The sequence below is a fragment of the Lepidothrix coronata genome, unplaced genomic scaffold (assembly GCF_001604755.1).
Source record: "Lepidothrix coronata isolate B3197 unplaced genomic scaffold, Lepidothrix_coronata-1.0 Scaffold14, whole genome shotgun sequence".
NCBI classification, from domain to species: domain Eukaryota; kingdom Metazoa; phylum Chordata; class Aves; order Passeriformes; family Pipridae; genus Lepidothrix; species Lepidothrix coronata.
In genome coordinates, this window is record NW_016690194.1 from 1,971,812 (window position 1) to 1,990,639 (window position 18,828).

Genomic DNA, 18,828 nt, shown 5'->3' on the forward strand with positions numbered 1-18,828 from the left:
TTAAAATATTTCCACATGGAAGGAACTTATTTTTATGATGCAAAGGATGATGTTTTAGGCTTATTATTATAACCTGGTTTTACTGTTCTTAGGGAACCTGAATCTGCATATTCATGGACAATATAATCTATTTTTTTAGGGCAACAATTTTTTACATTTTAATGTTCTTTCAGGAAATACCATCCCTCATTTTCCATTTTTAAAAAAGATAGCCTTTATCCTTTACCATGTCCTTTCTTCTCATTCCCAGCCATCTTTTTTTTAGCAGAGTGAGAAATTCACAGGTTTTGCTTGGAAGGCCATGAAAAGACTAACTAAATATCAAAGACATAACCCAGTTCTGAAATGAGTCATGCTTCTACAGTATCTGTGCCTCTCAGTTCACTGCTCTCAGTTTCATTGCTGGATGAGAACCCACAGAATATGTTACCACAATAATAAGGAGGAATTATTGTTTGATGGGCTGGGAGATTTCCCTTTTTTAAGTGTTAGTCCTTACCAAGTCACTCATAATAGAAGTTGTAACAATAGCTTCTGACATTTTCTAGAAGTTTAATGGTTTAATGGCACAAACAGTGAGCTGTGGGGAACTGGAATAGAGAGGGAGATGTACCCTATTATTCTTAAAACAAAAAAAAAGGAAAAAAAAGAGAAAAAAAAGAAGAGAAAATTAAGGGTTTAATATCTTGAAATACTTCTCATGACCAGTAACAGGTGACCAGTATCCAGCCTAAATCCTTCTTTAATATAAGTAAGTATATTTAATGCAAGGATTTAATGCTTGCCGCAAGGACAACACCATGACTTCAACTGCGTGAAGCAAGAACTTATTTTTAATTATTAAAAATTGTAATCACAAGAAAAAATCCGTTCTAGCCAATGTCAACTTTTCCCAAAAAGTGGAGACCAGAACTGAGTACACTTCAAATCCAAAGAGACTTGAAAAGAAAGTACCTTAATTGCTTAAAGAGAGAGCAACATTTTGAAAAACAATTAAAGTAAAATGTGTTTTATTTTTTTGTAGAAGCGAAGCTTTCTGTTTTATATAAATACGTCTATCAAGATATTTCCTTTCTGGGAAAATGAACTGGAACACACTACTCCAGCTAAGTCCAGAGGAAGTTGTGTAGGTTCTGGCCTACCAAGATAAGAAACTTGAGGAATACTAACAGTAAGAGTTACAGTGAATAGATGCAGTGGTAACTGGCGTGCAGGGAGCAGATATGCTATTTGAAATCTCAGTATTTAATCTCTTTAATTGTAGGAGGCGTGTCCAGGGGTGCAGGGGAAGCACCCAGGACAGGGAAGCCCAGGGGACATGCACTGAAATAGATAATTCCATTGGTCACAAGGTCACATGGTTTTAAGGGATAAAAAGGGCGCCGGGTTTGAATGAAGTCTCTTTGATTACCATCTCATCAGACAGCAGACCACATTTCTTTATTATATAAAGACCCCACACGACACTTAATGGGTATTTTGACTTTGCAAATGCATTGTCATGCTTTAACAGTTATTTTTTAGAAGGGAGTGTTAACTGTGTTTACTTTCACACACTCAAAAGCAGATCATATTATTTGCTTAGAACACAATTTCTTATTGCTGAAGGTAATGTGGTTTTAGGATCCTAATTGTAATGACTTGGGCTCAGCAAGGTTGGTTTTAGAAAATGAACCGACCTTGCAGTGTAGAAAACTCTACACTGTGTAGAAAACTGAGACAGGACATGAATTTCCCTCTGCTCATCTGATCATCATTTACCATTGCTTCTTCCTCAGTGCCACTGGAATTAAACTGGAGGGTTGCCAGTTCACATGAGCTGGGAATTTCACTTTTAAAGTTGTATATAGAGAAAAGGAATTCATCCAGGACATAAGTAATGAAGAGCCTGGTGTTTGGAAGCAAGGTGGGGTTGGCAGTCCGTGGCTGCAGCAGGGTGGCCCCACAGAAGCACTGCAGCTGCTTTCCACTGGCATGGCTGCAATGCTGAGAAGAAAGATTTTCCTCGTGTTCTCTGTCAGAGTTTGTTCCTCTAGGAACTCTTAGCACTGAAAAATCCTGTGCACCTTACTAAGGATTTCATGGTGTCAGCAGAAGTGTGGGAAACATTGATACAAATGACTCATCCCTGCCTATATGAGGATTAGTAGGAAGATTTTTGGGTATTAAAAAGCACAGTCACCTTATTGGAAAATATCAACTTTGATCTTACTTGCTTTGTTCACCTTTTTTTGCTTTGCGTTAAATTTCTAAGCAAATTTATTCTGCCAGTCAAAACTGAGAACTAACACCTTCATTTAGGATTTATTCTCTATTTTGTCACCCTCATTTCTTGATCTTCCCTGAACCAGGGGACAGACTGGATTGTAAGGGGTGAGGGCTGGCAGGATGCAACAGTCCGTGAGCACTTCCCATGGGCAGTTCTTGATCCCCTCTCCAGTCCACACCCCTCAACCCCAGTGGTGGTCTGGCTGCTTCACCATAGCCACCCCTGCAACTTCCCTTGGCCTGCTCTGAAGGAGTTCACAGCTGTCCTTCCCAGAAATGGGGCTAATTCTGTGTGATTATTTGGAGACTTATTTCCACAGACTTTTTTTTCCCGTTTGTTTAGTTTTGGTGTGCTTTTTTTTATGAAGCCAGACCTGGCGGAACAAGCCAAACCCATGGGTGAAGCTGTAGTTGACTGTGCCTTGTGAATAATTTTTTCCAAAATAAAGTCTGAAATAAGCATTCTTCAGTTCTACTGAAGCTGTTCTGAAGTTTCATGTGGAAGACAAGGCTTTTGACCCCAGTTCCATAAATCCACTCCAGAAAACTGACTCTGTATAGGTGAAACCTTATCACTTTTAGTACCGTTTCCCCAAAAGTGCAACACAGCTCAGCTTGTCCAAACGTGTTGTGGACAAGCCATGAGAACTGCCAGAATTGTGACTGGGACCTGTGCTGCACAGCACTGGTGTGTGAGTTTTATGGAAAAGTTTATGAAGCTTTCTGATCCATAAGCAGCCCCATCTTGGAAGGATTTTTTTTCATCTATGCTAAATTTTTGAGACTTTGCATTCACTATTTTATTAATTTCCTTTTGAAAACAATGTATGTTTAAAAACTGTATTTTGCCTCATTTGTTTAACTTCTAGAAAAATAATAACTGGAAGAAATACCAGAGGGTTCCAATAATATACAGCTGACCTGGTAACACGATGGCAGTGAAATACAGATTTCTCCAAAATGTTAAGATGGCATGGTGAAAAGAGAGGACCTCCTGACTCTCTAACTTTCTTCTTTTTCCCTTAAGAATCCTTATCTTTCTTTAAAAAGTAAGACTGAAACAAAGACATTTTGGCTTGCTGTTTTCTTTTTCCTTTTTATTTCTTGAGTAACTATGTCTGTTGCAGAGTCCCCAACTTTAAATGTGTCTTCTAGACATGGTCTCAGTACAAATAATTTCTGTTACCTCACAGCTGGCCAAAAAGTAATTGAAATCAAATGCTGTTTTCTCAGCTCTCATCACTGTCTCTGAGATCTTCTTGTTTCTTTTAAGAATAGTTAATTTTTCTTTCAATTCCCTTCTATGAACGCAATAGCACTTTACTGATAAGCAGCATGCTTATAAAGAACTGAAACAGTCTTGCCAAAACACATGTACATTAACCTACAACTCTTATATTTGTCTGTAATTTCACTTTGTCCTCTACTGTCCGTTCTGTTTTTTTCTGCACTGCAAAGTACCATGTCGACTGAAATATGTCAAAACAGGTTTTTATTTGGCAATGAGATTTTTAAGGACCATTATGAATTAAAAAAGCATAATGGTATGAGTTTCTAAACAATTAGTGGGCCATGAATTAACATATTCTCACTGCAGACAAGTTAGGCAATAAAAACTAGAATCCCTCATGAGAGAGCAGCTGAAAAATATTTCATGCTACTTCCAAGTTTCTGTAAAAATCAGGACATTTCAATAACAGTTTGCATTGCAGAAGTCACCCAAGGATGTCAGAACCAGAAGGGTAAGTAGGCTGAATGCCCTTTTATTGTATAGGTTTGAAGAAGTACAAAAAAAAAGCAACAGAAATAGGATTTGAAACAGTCCCATGGTGGCAGCCATTTCAAGTGCCGTTAGTTACAAAGCCCAAGAAATACACATTTTGCTGTAATGTTTGTGACAGGGTGTCACCAGAATGAAAAATTACTCCAGTATTTCAGTCTGTTTCTTTGGTCTTTTATGTTGTTCTGGAGAGTGGTGAAGTTGCTAGCTGGTTTTATTTCTGGTATTTGAGCTTCATACCTGATACCCATCTCTCCTATTGNTCTTTAGCTTGCACTGATGAGCGGTAGCGAGGAAAGTATGTACACCCTGCAAAAGAGACCTGTGTCATAGGTATGGTACCCAAGACCTAGTGGCCATTGCCATTGTTCATATCAGTCCTTTTTTGTTTAGATGTATCTTTTTATTATCACCCCTTTGAATGATACTTTTCTGAATGGCTGGAGATCAGGAAAAGCTTTAAAGTGGTTCCTTACATGATGCTTAAACCAACCTCTAGCAATTTTGGCCCTCCAGGACTAATATCAGCATCTATTGGGAGCACATGTGCTCTCTCTTCTGCTTCTTTATGCCAGATCCAGGAGCCTGTGCCAAATGTACATTGGGGTGGCCAGAGGCAATAGCTTTTTTTTTTTAAAAAAAAGCTGTTGGGGCTTTCACCAAATTTTTAACAATATTCATTGGGTAAAAGATCCTGGATATAGCTCTCTTTCCTCCGTTACTAACATATAACAAGTGAGCAGGGAAAACACTCCGTTTGAAATGGAGTTACTCAGGGACAATTTCCCAAGGGTAAAATCCACGCCCAGTTTATTGCAAGCTATTCTAAAGATTTTGATTATATTGCAATTATTACTGAAAGCTGCGTGGTTTGGAGTGGAAATTAATTGAAATACCAAGGGCTATACATTTCTGTGGTTCAATTTGTGAGCAAAGGGGAAGAGGCAGACATCACGCAGCAATAAAACATAGAACTGGATGGTGATGTTTGAGATTGCAGTAGCCAGGATGACTATGTCCATGAGCAAGTAGGATGTGCCACTGGCACATGTGGCTTTTGGATACTTCTTTGTAGGAAAGTTATTTCAAATACCTTTTCAAAGAAGTTTAAGTGAATTGGAAACATTGCAGGAAGGAATAAAAGCCTTGTCCCCAAATAGTTAAATGAGGCAAATATATTTCAACTACAAGTAACACTGTCCAAGTGAAAAGTTACTACAGAAGCCATAACTACTGCAAAAAATAGCCTATGTAAGCAAATCCTTCTCAAATTACTTTACATCTTCAAACAAAGCAAATGTTAGAATTACTCAAATGTAAAAAAAAATACATTCTTGGAAAAGAGGATACAAACTTTAAAAGAAAAATGCATGTTCTCAGCCTAAGTCAGGACCACTTAAATAACCAATATAATACTTTATTTTTGGTGCAGTTTCAATCAGTAAAATCTAGCAATTCCTGAAAGGTAAGGGATGTGTAGTTAATCCACAAATACATGATTCTCTATATGTGAGTGAAATAGAAATGGAAAGTAGCAGCACTTTTTCTCAGCAGAAAACACCATAAGATTTTACTATCTGTCATAAAGTTACAATTCCTTACAATGGATGTGTAATCTAACTGAAAAGTCATATAGATTAATTCAGAGTAGAAAAAAGTTACTTACACTGAATAATGCATTACATTTGCAAAAATAAAATTCAGGAGCATAATTATTTAAATACAGTCAGAATGAACTAGAAGCAATGCCACAAGATAGATCATAGAGTCAATAATAAATATTATACATAATATTTCTTTATAAGTGTTATAATTTATGTGAGGTTAAAATCTTTGTACCTTAGTTGTTAAGTTTCCTTGTCACTTTATCAATCATTTGGAGACATCTCCTCATTTCTGCACGGCTGATCTCCCAGGAGCACAGGTTGTGTTGTTTGTCTTTAAGAAAACAATCTATTTTTTGGAAATATTTTTTCAGTTTCAGCCTGCTTACTTCTTTACTCCAACAGTAGTGGGTGTGCTTTTGGATTACACATGCCTCCAATTGCTCAATTTGCTGATAAAGTCCATTTTGGAACTGATCCAAAGCTGTCCCATCCCAAGCAGCTAGAGTTAGATTTTTGCTAAAGATATAGAATATATGTTGGAAGATCTCTTCAATGGCAACTCTGACAGTCTCTTTCTGTCTGGGCTGTAGAACCTGCTTAGGAAATCTGAAGGACATTTTCTCTCTTAGACATCGTTGAGGAAAGTTTTTGCCCATTTTGTCCAAAAGTTGCAGGCTGTTTTCAATCACTTTTCTTTGCTGTAATAGAAGATGGTTGCACTGATGATTGCAGATGATGGTGGTGCACAACAGTATGAGGCCAATTTGTATCAAGCCAAAAGCATTCATGATACAGCAGGCTCTAATATTCCTCCTTTCCTGTGTATAAATTCTGAGATGGGTTAGGATACTTTGAAGGCATTCGTAGGCTCCTGTTTCTTCAAAATCTTGAAATTTAATTATTCTGTAGAAGAAGTTTTCGTTCATCATTTTTTGGTTTTTAAGGTTTTCCCCCTTGTGTATGCTTTTGAGAACACTTTCATTTTCTGCTTTATGACTTCACAGTCTTTTTTTTTTTGCCACTTTCCTTTTTATTTCAGCTGGATATTAGAATGTGTCAGATTATTCTCTCCCCCTCAAAAATTCTATACGAAGTATAAGAATTTGAAATAAAGAGTTTCAGAAATATTTTTTTTCTTAATATTCTGCCAGTTGTAGAACATGTTGCAATAAAGAAACACTCACAATGATGGGACAGGGACCTGCTGAATGCTACTGCCATCCTGTCTCCTTACCATAATTTATACTTCCAAGATTCAGTTAAGCTTTCTCTACCTGTTTTCTTTCAGGGAAAATATTTTCTTTCTCCTCACCTTTATTTCTCCTGACCATTTAGACTCAAAGGACAGATGTCATATCATTAAAATGTGTGTGTGTGTGTGTGTGTGTGTGTGTGTGTGTGTGTATAAAAATTTGTGTTAATATACCTTTGTGGTTTTTAATACATGCACACTGCTAATTAAATGAGGCCTTGGTCTCACTTAGAGACTGCACGTGCCATGCAAATACAAATACTCACAGGGGAACAAGTTAGATATTTAGATACAATATTCTTTTTCCTCCCATATGAGTAAATGAACAATAGTTAATATCAAGCCCAGTTGAGTACAGGTCTGAATTATGACATTAAATGGGATGAGAATGAATAGAGAAGACAAAAAGCACGTTAAAATTCAGCCATTTGTTTTCCCTAGCCATATAATAGAGGAGGTTAGAACTAACACAGTACCTTGGGAAATCTGGCTCCTGTTTTTGATTATATTTTGATGCAAGCTACTCTTAAACTGCTGTGTTGCCGTCTCCCCTGCCTCCTGTGAATACATACGTAAAGGTAAAAGCAATGCTCTGTAGGTGACAGTGTCTGGATGAAGAGGTCAGAAAACCTGGTTTTTCTGTCTGAGACTTGGCTCTGTATTTCTTGAATTGAAAGTAAGAAAATAAACCCCCCAGCTTTCCAGCTGGTTCTCAGAGATCAGAGGAGCTGGATGCAGCATATCTCTTGGAAATCCCTTCACCAGATATCCCATGGCATATCTCATGGCTGTAAGCCTCATTCCTAAAGTATTTTTTTCCCGTTGTTGCACCCATTGTTATAAGGTTGGCTTGATTCCCATTTTGGTAGTCACTCTGAGCAAATCGATGATACTATTTTAGGGTCCCCTTTATGTTCAGCACATAGGTATTTGGGAGGCTTTAAAAACTCACAAATTAAGCTGAGCACAGTTATTCTCATAAGCAAACTTTTTGGATGCCCTGATGTTGCTTAAGCAACCTTGGACTGGATGTACCGCCAATGTGAGGAAAAATGTATCCCCTATCACCTATGACAGTATTAACTAAAATGAGTAACAGCAATCAGAGTGGATACAAAATGTGTAACATGGAACCAAATCTTTTTATTTAGTGGGAATGTTTATTACTTTGGAAAAATGGCCTGAAGTGCATTATTGTGTTAGATGCAATATGGCCATGAAGATGTATCACTTTTGAAAAAATATCAAAGTTAAACACATCAAAGTTATCATGAAATCAATAAAAAATGTATGTACTTCGAGAAAATTATTACATAATGTTACAGGTATTTCCATAAATTATACACAAGTATTTTTTCAAAATTGTAATAATTATATGAGTTTAATCCTTCTACTGATTTAAACAGGTAAACTCCTTCATACTCATTGTATTTCCCAGACACACAAGTTCTTTCTTTCCTCTTGAAAAAAAGTTTTGTCCTCTCAATGATGAGCTGGAGATGCCATCCTTGGTGTCACTAGGTCCAAGTGTTTTATTCTCTTGTGTTAACAGATCAGTTGTCCTTGCCTCCTCACAAAAGTTACACTTGACTTAGTCCACTAGGGTTTGGTTTTGGGGTTTTGTTTTTGGGTTTTTTGTTTGTTTGGTTGTTTTTTTCAAAAGAATAATTAATTGTTCATCCCCAGTCAGCCAGTTTCTTGATTATTGCACTAAGCAAAGCAGGACACAATTACCCTTATTGCTTTATTTAGAAACAAATAGTTCATTAAAAGTAATGACTGGAAGAAGTAAATGAGTGATATGAAGCTGCAGATTGTTGTTTATTTCCCTTCCTGTGGGTGAAACACAGACCAACCACTCTAACCTAGAACGCAATGAGGAAAAAAGTCGGCAAAGCACAGCTGTATTTCCAATTAGACGCAGCAGATCATTATTCTAGAAAGGTTATCATGTCTTTGATGTCATGCAAAAAAATATGACCTTAAAAGATCATCTAGCTATATATGTATCCATTACAAAATACTAAAGCTAAACAAATGCACAATTTTATATCTTTCTAACACCTTTAAAATGCTGTAAATTACTTCTCTAATGAAGATTTTTCATTGTATTTTTTGTATATATTTTATAATGCAATAGAGGAATTCCATGAATATTTGCTTCTACCTTTTATCTCAGGCACCAAGGCAAATGGAAAGTCTAAGTTCATATGCTGGCAAATGGAGCACTGGGAAGGAACATTCCTGCAAAATAGTGCGTTTTGACCTCATAACTACCCCACATTAAACCATTTCACCTATTCTAGATACCAGTTTCTTTTCTCCATTCATTCCAAACACGCTGGTTTTAAGAAGTCCATGGGCAACAAAGGAATTCAAGCCATAGGTTTGGCTTATCACTACACAAGACAGCTTCCTCCCCTACTAGCTTGACACTGCCCATGCTAAAAGAAAATCATTTTTCTCCACTATGGTTTTCATTGCGGTTATAACTTGCCAGTCTTCCCCCTTATAGAATAATAGAATTGTTTAGGTCGGAAGGTTCTGAGTCCTGTGAGGAGCAGCTGAAGGAGCTGAAGGTGTTTAGCCTGGAGAAAAGGAGGCTCAGGGATGACCTTATCACTCTCTACAACCTCCTAAAAGGAGGTTGTAGCTGGGTGAGGGTCAGTCTCTTCTCCCAGGCAACTAGTGACAGGACAAGGGGACGCAGTCCTAAGCTGCACCAGAAAAGGTTTGGCTGGACATCAGGAAGAATTTCTTCCCAGAAAGGGTTGTTAAGCATTGGAATTGGCTGTTCAGGGAGGTGGTGGAGTCACCATCTCTGGAGCTGTTCAAGGAAAAACTGCATGTAGCACTTCATGGTAAACACCTGTTTGGCACTTGGTCTAATAGACAAGGTGATCAGTCAGTGGCTGGACTTAACGATCTTAGAGGTCTTTTCCAACCTAAATGATTCTGTGATCCTATAGTTCCAACCCCCCTGCCATGGGCAGGGACACCTTCTTCCACTAGACTGAGTTGCTTAGAGCTTCATCCAATCTGGTCTTGAACAGTTCCAAGGAGGGAGCATCCATAACTTGTCTGGGCAACCTCTCGCGGTGCCTCACGACCCTCACAGTAAAGAATTTCTTTCTAATATCTAATCTAAGTCTATCCTCCTTCAGCTTGAAGCCATGCTTCCTTGTCCTACCACTAAATACCCTTGTCAAAAGTCCCTCTCCAGCTTTCTTGTAGACTCCCTTCAGGTACTGGAAAGCTGCAATTAGGTCACCCTAAAGCCTACTCTTCTTCAGACTGAACAATCCCAATTCTCTTAGCCTGTCTTATAGGAGAGGTGCACTAGCCCTCTGATCATCTTTGTGGCCCTCCTCTGGATTTGATCCAACAGATCCATGTCCTTCCACTGCTGGGGCCCCCAGAGATGGATGCAGCACTCCAGCTGGGGTCTCACAAGAGCAGTGTAGAGGGGCAGAATCACCTCACTCAACCTGCTGGCCCCCTTTCTTCTGATGTAGCCTAGGATGTGGTTGGCTTTCTGGGCTGCTAGTGCACACCGTCGGCTCATGTTCAACCTTTCATCCTTAAGAACCCTCAAGGCCTTCTCTGTAGAGCTGCTCTAAATGAGTTCAGTTCAGCCTGTACTCATGACTGGGATTGCCCTGGCTCATATGCAGCACCTTGCACTTGAACTTGTTGAACTACACGAGGTTCTTATTGTCCCACTTCTCGGGTTTGTCCAGATCCCTCTGGATGGCATCCTGTCCTTTTGTGGTCTCAAATGCACTACTCAGCTTCATCTGCAAACTTGCTGAGGTTGCACATGATTTCATAGTCTTTGTCATTGATAAAGATATTGATATATCTACTTCCAATCCCTGTCTTCCAGCTCAGGGGGCTGGGTACCCTGAGGACAACTGGTCTTGTTAGTAAAGGCATAAAAGGCATTCAAGACCTCAGCCTTTTCCTCATCTGTTGTCATTATGTTTCCATGTGCATCCAATAAAGGATGGAGATTGTCCTTAGCCCTCCTTTTGTTGCTGATATATTTGTAGACACATTTTTCATTGTCTTTAACTTTAGAAGCCAAATCAAGTTCTAGCTGGGCTTTGGTCCTTCTAATTTTCTACCTGCCTAACCTCACAAAATCCTTGTAGTCCTCCTGAGCTTGTCCCTTCATCCAAAGATCATAAACTCTCCTTTTTCTCCTGAGTTCCAACCAAAGCTCTGTTCAGCCAGGCCAGTCTTCTTCCCACCCAGCTCATCTTTCAGCACATGTGGGCAGATTGCTCCTGCACCTTTAAGGTTTCCTTCTTGAAGAATGTCCAGCCTTCCTGGACTCCTTTGCCCACGAGGACTGCCCTCCAAGGAACTGTGGCAACCAGTCTCCTAAATAGGCCAAAGTCTGGCCTCTGGAAGTCCAGGCAGCAGTTCTGCTGGTCCCCTCCCCCTGTGCTCTGAAAAGAAAAACTATTCATTTCTTTGTCTCTGTGCCCAGGATGGCTTCTGACCACCACATCTCCCACTAACTCTTCTCTGTTCACAAACAGCAGGCAGAGCAGGGCACCTTCCCTGGTTGGCTCCCTCATACACTGTGTCACAAAGTTATCTTCCATACAGTCTGGATATCTCCTGCACTGTTCCCTGTCTGCTGTATTTCCAAGCAGACATCTGGCAATTTGAAGTACCCACGAGAACAAGGCCCAGAGATTCTGAGACTCCTCCCAGCTGCTTACAGGATATTTCGCCTGCCTCTTCAGCCTGCCTGGGAATGGAGCAGGGGGAGCTGCAGCCCTTCCCCGCTCCGTTCCGCCGGCCTCCCTCAGACCGGGCGGCTACTGCGCCCGCGCGCGGGGCTCGCCAGCGCCTCCCGCCGGCACCGGCCGCTGTCCCCGCCTTGGGAATAGCCCCGCGTGCCGCGATCTCTGGCTTCGCCGCGGTACGGACTGGCCTCGAGCGCTTGTCTCGGAGAGAGACTGCTTAGCTCCATTACACCGCATCTAAATCGATATATTTCCATTATTTATATTCTGAATATTTATATCACATATTTATATTATCAGTGATCTGGATGGGGGGGATTAAGTGCCCCTGCAGTCAGTTTGCGGGTGACACCAAGTTGGATGTGAGTGTTGATTTGCTGGAGTGCAGGAAGGCTCTGCAGAGGGATGTGGACAGCCTATATCCAAGTGCTAGGTCCTGTCCTTCCTCTTTGGGAAGAGTGCCTGGAAAGCTTCTGGGAGGAACAGGACCTGGGGGTGCTGATCAACTGAATATGACCCAGCAGTGTGCCCAGGTGGCTAATAAGGCCAATGGCATCCTGGCTTGTAGCAGAAATAATGTGACCAGCAAGACTAATGAAGGGATATCTTTGGCACTGGTGAGGCCGCAGCTCAGATTTGGGCCCATCACTCACTACAGGACAGACATTTTAGGCAACACTGGAGCATGTCCAGAGAGGGGAAATGGAGCTGGTGAAGAAAGCACAAGTCCTATGAGAAGTGACAGAGCTGGAGTTGCTTAGTGTGGAGAAAAGAAGGCTCAAGGGGATACCTTATCACTCTCTACAACAAGGAGGTTGTAGTGAGGTGGGTGTTGGTCTCTTTTCCTCGGTAACAAGCAGCAGGACAAGAGGAAATGACCTCAAGTTGCACCAGAGGAGGTTTATATTGGATATTAGAAAAAACCTCTTTATAGAAAGGGCTGTAAGGCATTGGAACAGGCTGCCTAAGAAAGCACTTGAGTCACCATCTCCATACATACATATTTAAAAAATGTGTAGATGCAGTAGGGACATGGTTTAGTGGTGGACTTAGCACTGTTTGGGTTACAGTTGGACTTGATCTTAAGGCTATTTTCCATGATTCTATGATTCTAATTTGAGCAGCGTAAGTTTCCTCATCTGCTATGTATCTATTCTGTTGCTTCAATAAGAAAATATTACCTTTTCTGTTTTAAGAGAGTATCATAGAATCATGGACTATCTTGAGTTGGAAGGGACCCACAAGGATCACTGAAGTCCAGCTCCTGTCCCTGCACAGGACAGCCCCAAGAGTTACCCTAGAGCATTGTCCAAATGCTTCTTGAACTCTGGCAGGCTTGGTGCTGTGACCACTTTCCTGGGGAGCCTGTTCCAGTGCCTAACCACCCTCTGAGTGAAGAAATTTTTTCTAATATAGAATCATAGAACAGTTTAGGGTTGGAAGGGACTTTATTTTTAGAAAACCATTAGAAAACCATCTTTCATACTGTATGATAAAAAAAAAATTCTCTATGACCCTTCCAGGAATTTTTATCCTATACAGCACAACTGAGGATAAAGAGCAGAAATGAGGCAGAAGTTAATACTTTAAAAGGTAAACCTCATGCAGGAATTCCATAGTTTTTCATCACAACAGATTTTAAAATGATGTTTACAACAGCACATCAGCAGTGACATTTCCCAGTTACTTGAACAGCAGAAGATTAGACCATGAACTGAAACAGTTTCTTCAATTTATTTATGAAACTCAGCAAGACTAGAAGACTAATACTGTTCAAAAGAAAAATAAGATACACAAGCTTTGTCTAGAATATATCCTTTATTATTTGCAGTCTGTGTAAATTTTAATATGTGACTGAATTTCTACATCATTTTTTTCTGTTTAAGCACATCTGTCTTTTCCAACCACCCAGTCAATTGCACCTTTATTATGTACAGTCAGTATTTATGAAATATTGCATATGCAGCTATGAACTTAGAAAAATAACATGCAAGGAAAACTGTTACCATGAAACTGATAAAAAATAAACGACAGGTAAAACAGTCAATCCCCTTTTAGTGTGTTATGGCTTTGCACCAAGTATCAGATGTCAAAACAAACAGCTTCAGATGCTTCTCGTTAAAAGGCACTTACTGTTCTTCAAATACACTTTCGCATTTAGTTCTATTGCATTAAGAAGTGTATCTCTGGGATTATACTCTCATAACAGAGCAGAACAGTCCAAAAAGGCAGCATTAATAAAAAGGAAAAAAGGGGGTTTATGTTAAAATATGAAAATACCAAGAATTAACACAAACTTTAAGGATTTGGTCCTTATAAAACAGGCAACAGCATTCAGGCAATAGTGATTTCTTTTCATAGCCGCTGACAAAATAATATCCCCAAAAAAACGAACTCTTCCAGTTCCAGTGTATAGATATGTCTCAGTTGAGTAGCGTACACTCTAACACCACCCCCAATAAAAATACAGCTTTTCAAGACTAACTATTGCTCCACTTTGGCTGCGAAGGAAGAAATCTCAAAAGAGTGTTAGACATGGACATACTAGCAAGCCTATAATTCTGTGTCTCTGTATCTGGATGGCTGTCCATAATATCCCTTCTTAGAGTGGTCTGCCAGCTGCCGACGATACTCCTCCTCCTCCTCCTCCTCTGCATCGCTGCCGTAACTGCGGTTCTCCAGGTGAGGTCTAATAGGAGGCTTCTGGGGTTCTGGAGGTCTGGAGCTAACACAGCAAGACAGGGAGAGAGGGAGAAATATAATGTTTACTTCCACTATGAAAAGCTGAAAAATAGTTATACTCAGTTTTTGCTTTATGGTAACTTAGAAAAGCACATGTAGCAAACAACTTAGAGAGTCACATGGAGCAAATAAACCCCCTCCTAGCCCATAAACAATTGCATAGCCATGGTAAGGCTATCTGGAGAGGCATCTTATTTCCATCAAGCTGGAGGACAATGCTCAGATTTGATCTACTCAACCCATCTGGAAGAATGCCAAATTTAAAGTTATTGAACATCCCTGCACACACACAGACATCAATAGCTTTACAGCACTTTATTCCCTGAGCCAAGAGTTTTCGAAAAGCCATTGCTACTGCCCCTTCTGACATTTCCCTTAATTTGTTTTGCACAGTATTCTTTCTATGCCTGCTTCTTCTTTTGCACCCTCAGTCTCCTGTCTCAAAGTCCGAAGACTTCTTATGTGACATTTCTCAAACTGGGAGCCCTTCTCAAGGCTCTCACTAGGGCTCTTAGCCTTCAAAGTGAGCAGAAGTAACCCACATATTTGCTTTTCATATACTGTTGTGCTACCCATTTGATGTGACATTAAGCAGACATATAAAATCTGTCAAGGAAGGGTATTTCCTTAGTTTCAAAAGCCATAATTTTTGCAATCCACAGTCTGCAAAAAACAAGATTATATCCTCCTTACATATTGCCCCCCCAAGGGTTTAAATAGCCCCTTCTAGGCTAATCACTGACACTCCTGTAAAAAGTCAACAGCACTGATTTCTACATGTAAGCAAACACTCTGCAAATGTGGTTAAAGATTAATTTTTATTACTTCTTAAAAGCTTCCGAGGCTATATAAAAAAGTATGCTTCTCTGAACCTGCCAAGAAATACTGAAAATAAGTTTTCCATTTTTGTATTTTAAATTACATACTGTGACATCAAAGCATTTGACTCACTAGAAAGAAAAAATGCCCCACTTTTATTGGCTGTTACTAAGAAGCAAGAAAAACTGAAAAGTCCTGAAAAGCAGAAAACAAAATCCATTGTGCAGTGTGTAAGCTCTTGCACAGGTGTCTGCTAAAGTCACAGAAATGTGCAGTGTGTAGGGTAAGGTGGTACAACGATCAACTCATCCAGAACTCACTGAATTTTAATGAGACTACCACTTTCATGAGACTTGATGGGTGACCTGAGGCAGGTTTTATCCTTAGTCTCCCTACTAAGGGAGACTAGACACCTGTAACTGAATAAGTTACACTAGACACCTGTAACTGAATAAGCATTTAAGTAATAATAAATAAGTAATAATAAATTTAAACAATTATCTGTTAAGATGGACTAACAGTCATCCAGTATCTAGCACAGGAAGAATGGACATCAGAGGACCTGAATGCACAAAAGCTTCTGGATAATACTGACTGGGGCAAAAAATTGGCTCTGCAAATAGTTGAGTGAAAAAGTATAGTGTTTTCTTCCTAGATGACTCAAATACTATCAGTGAATGAAAAAAAAAAAAACCCAAACCCAAGAAGAGCTCACTGAAATTTTGCCCCATTTTTACAGTAATTTTTGAGGCACAACAACAAAACACTATACCAAGACAGGAGGATTTATATGAACAAAAACTGGCAAGATGGTTTTCCTCCCACTAGTGAAGTAAACAATCAGGACAGAATGCTTAAAACTGGATACACCTTACCTCATCAGCTGTGGCCAGTTCTGTTCTGACTTCTGTGTTTTGACTGGGACAGCATAAATATCTGGATGCTTCTGGGCTATTTCAAGCTTTAGAAGAAAGTAGAAAAAAATAACTGTTCTTTTTAAGTCTATCCATTAGAGATCCTATACTAGAATCAAGGACCTAGCAGGCCACAGCTACATCTGAAACAATTAAAGCACAAATGGATAACATTTTACTGATATTCCTACAAATACATAATCTTTTTTCAGGACTCAAGCTGCCCTACAGGCTTGAAAGCACAGTAGAGGGAATTACATTTCCTCATACCCTGGCATTCTGGGCCTCTTGAAGCTCTTGCATTCTTTGCATCCTCGCCTTATGATCCATCTCCTCAAATATTTTTACTTTCCTCAATACCGATTTTGGAGTGTTTTCTTGTTCGCCTCCTTCCTCTTCCAACTTTGCCTCCTCCTCCTCCTCCTCTGCAGGTGGAACTGCTGGCTGAGAGTTTCTCAGAATAGGACGCCCAAAGGCAGGTTTCACAGAAACAGGTGGGGGTGCTGCTTTAGCTGAAACAGTTGAAGTCTCACTGCTGACAGCAACATTACTTGATTTAGAGTCATAGTTCTTGGGGAAGTCATATAGATCTTCGTTTTGTAACTTTCCCTGCAAGTATAAAATACACCAACAAATTTTACATCAGCAACTTTGTAATTTTAATTTCAAAAGAGCACTTCAACTTGAAATTAATCACTTTGCATATGTATTTAACAGTGTCAATCTTTGTATGATGTAGCACTGTAATGCTGGGGGTATCCCTGAGCTGGAGTTGACCCATAGATGAATCTTTCAACCTAATATTATATTTAACCTAGTATTGTATTTAGCCATATATCTGCTTATTAACCAAGATGCTATATAACCCTTAGTAATGCTTTAAGAGCACACATTTATGCTTGTTAGCACAGCATATTATTAGTAATTAGGAAGGTTTGTATGTGTTCCAAGGCCACAAAAGCAGTAGGCCTCACATGGTTGCAGCTGGTTCATATCTGAGATATAAATGTAGCCATAGTGTTCTGTATTTAGAGACTAGTCAAGGCCATGGGGCATTTGATTGAGTCAGTCCAAACTGACTCCCCTGGCCAGGCTTCAGGGGAAAACTAAGGAGAGAATAAAGCCAAATTGTTTTTCCACACCAATCAAATGATATAAGCTGGTTTGTTTAACACTATACAAGCTGGACCCTCTCACAGCTTCACCCTATGCATGGACGCACTGCATAGGATTTCCCAGTTACCAGGAAGAGGTTTGCTGTGACTGGGGCTCCCCAGCTGAAGTGCGGTCTGGATTATGGTAATGTATATAGGGTAACTGGTGATGTATCTCTCTCTTAATCACTGTAAGACTTTCTTTGTAGTAATGATTAGCTGCATTGCTAAGTGTATCCTTTCATAAGCCACAGTTTCTTTTCTAATTCTTTACTGTTTTGCACTACAGTAAACTTACACACTTATTCTTTAAAGTTGGTGTCTGTGTTCCTTAAATCCATCCTCATTCCTGAGGCAAAACAGAAAACAAACACTTGAAAGGTATCTGAACTGCTGCAACATTTTGGCCATATCCTCATAGACTACACATCAGCCTATAGATAACTAGGGCATTTAGACTTGTTTGTCCTATTTGTTAAGGATTACCAGAGCTACAATGTGTATTATGGTACAGCACAGAGAAAACTGATGCCTCAAATAATTTTTTCAGTACTACCTAAAGTGGAGCATCAGTATCAGAAGTGCATAGGACCCACTTCTGGTTTTTATTCCACTTTTGTTTTCCTTACACATGTCCTTACACATATACATTGCAGTATATGAGGACACTAATCCTCATAAAGAAAGAACTTTGGGTCAGGGGAAATTGCTAAAATAAAATGGTGTCCAGATACTGTAATTTTTAGCCACCTTCACCCCACATCACTCCTGAGGAATGTTTGAATAAACAGTTAACATCAGTTTCTAGTGATAGTCAGAGGTGGTAGATGCTGATTTTGTGTTTCACAGTAATAGCCATCAGATATGCTTTTCCTGGTGATTAGCCCATTTTTGTTTTTGCTGAGCTAAAGAAGTGCCTTTAAGTTTGTTAACAGACAGAAAAAGAAGTCTACTTTCTTATTCCATATGAACATATATATTTGAAAGGAACCATTAAGTTCTTCTCTCTGCTTGATCCTGCAACACCTTCAGTCATTCCTTCTCTCCACATTTACAGTGTTTTCTGGTCTCTGATCATTCCTATTGCTCTTTCCAATGTGCCACCCTGGAGAGTTCTCCAGAAAGAGGATGTTTACATTCAGATTTGTTTCTACAAATTTACCTTAGGTGGTTCAGGCTTGAATGCTGGAGGTGGACTTGGTTCTCTAAGGATCTCCCTGCTACCAGCTTTTCTCAACTGAGCCCTTGGTTCAGGAGTAAATTTTTTTAAACTCTATGAAAGAAAATAAGAGATAAAATCATTGCAGTAGGCAGTAATTCAATCATTCTTCCTCTCTCTCTAGTTTACTATTTTGGGAAAAGTTACCGGGAGTCAAATGACTGTCAGCAACCTGACTACGACTGCTGCAGATGTAATTGCAAAGTTCAAGGTGATGACACATCATCAAGAAATCTATAAACTTAGGCAGCAATGCAGAACTAATAATTTTGCTCTACACAATGTAGCTCTGAGATGCTATCAAAAGCAAGAT

General features: G+C 39.6%; 3 protein-coding genes across 6 annotated transcripts in view; all 3 read right to left on the reverse strand.

The window, feature by feature from the left end:
* HACD4 (3-hydroxyacyl-CoA dehydratase 4) overlaps positions 1–18,828 on the reverse strand; it is a 186,710-nt gene that overhangs the window by 26,815 nt on the left and 141,067 nt on the right. The window lies entirely within an intron of this gene.
* On the reverse strand, positions 4,312–7,336 carry LOC108493108 (interferon alpha-2-like). The gene is made up of 2 exons (XM_017806087.1): positions 5,888–7,336; positions 4,312–4,357 (listed from the first exon to the last, which is right to left on the reverse strand). Exon 1 carries the CDS (start codon positions 6,582–6,584, stop codon positions 5,889–5,891), a length of 696 nt encoding a protein of 231 aa, XP_017661576.1. The 5' UTR covers positions 6,585–7,336; the 3' UTR covers positions 4,312–4,357; position 5,888.
* TJP2 (tight junction protein 2) overlaps positions 13,467–18,828 on the reverse strand; it is a 53,233-nt gene continuing 47,871 nt past the window's right edge. For all 4 annotated transcript variants that reach the window (XM_017806083.1, XM_017806080.1, XM_017806079.1 and 1 more), the window contains 4 exons: positions 18,459–18,569; positions 16,413–16,751; positions 16,104–16,189; positions 13,467–14,392 (listed from right to left, as the gene is read on the reverse strand). In XM_017806083.1, the coding sequence (XP_017661572.1) occupies positions 14,221–14,392; positions 16,104–16,189; positions 16,413–16,751; positions 18,459–18,569 (708 nt within the window). In that variant the 3' untranslated portion in view covers positions 13,467–14,220. The remainder of the gene's footprint in view (positions 14,393–16,103; positions 16,190–16,412; positions 16,752–18,458; positions 18,570–18,828) is intronic.

What these genes read in the sequence shown, in the direction of transcription:
- LOC108493108 (XM_017806087.1), bottom strand. Translation starts at nt 6,584, where the DNA reads ATGATGAACGAAAACTTCTTCTACAGAATAATTAAATTTCAAGATTTT.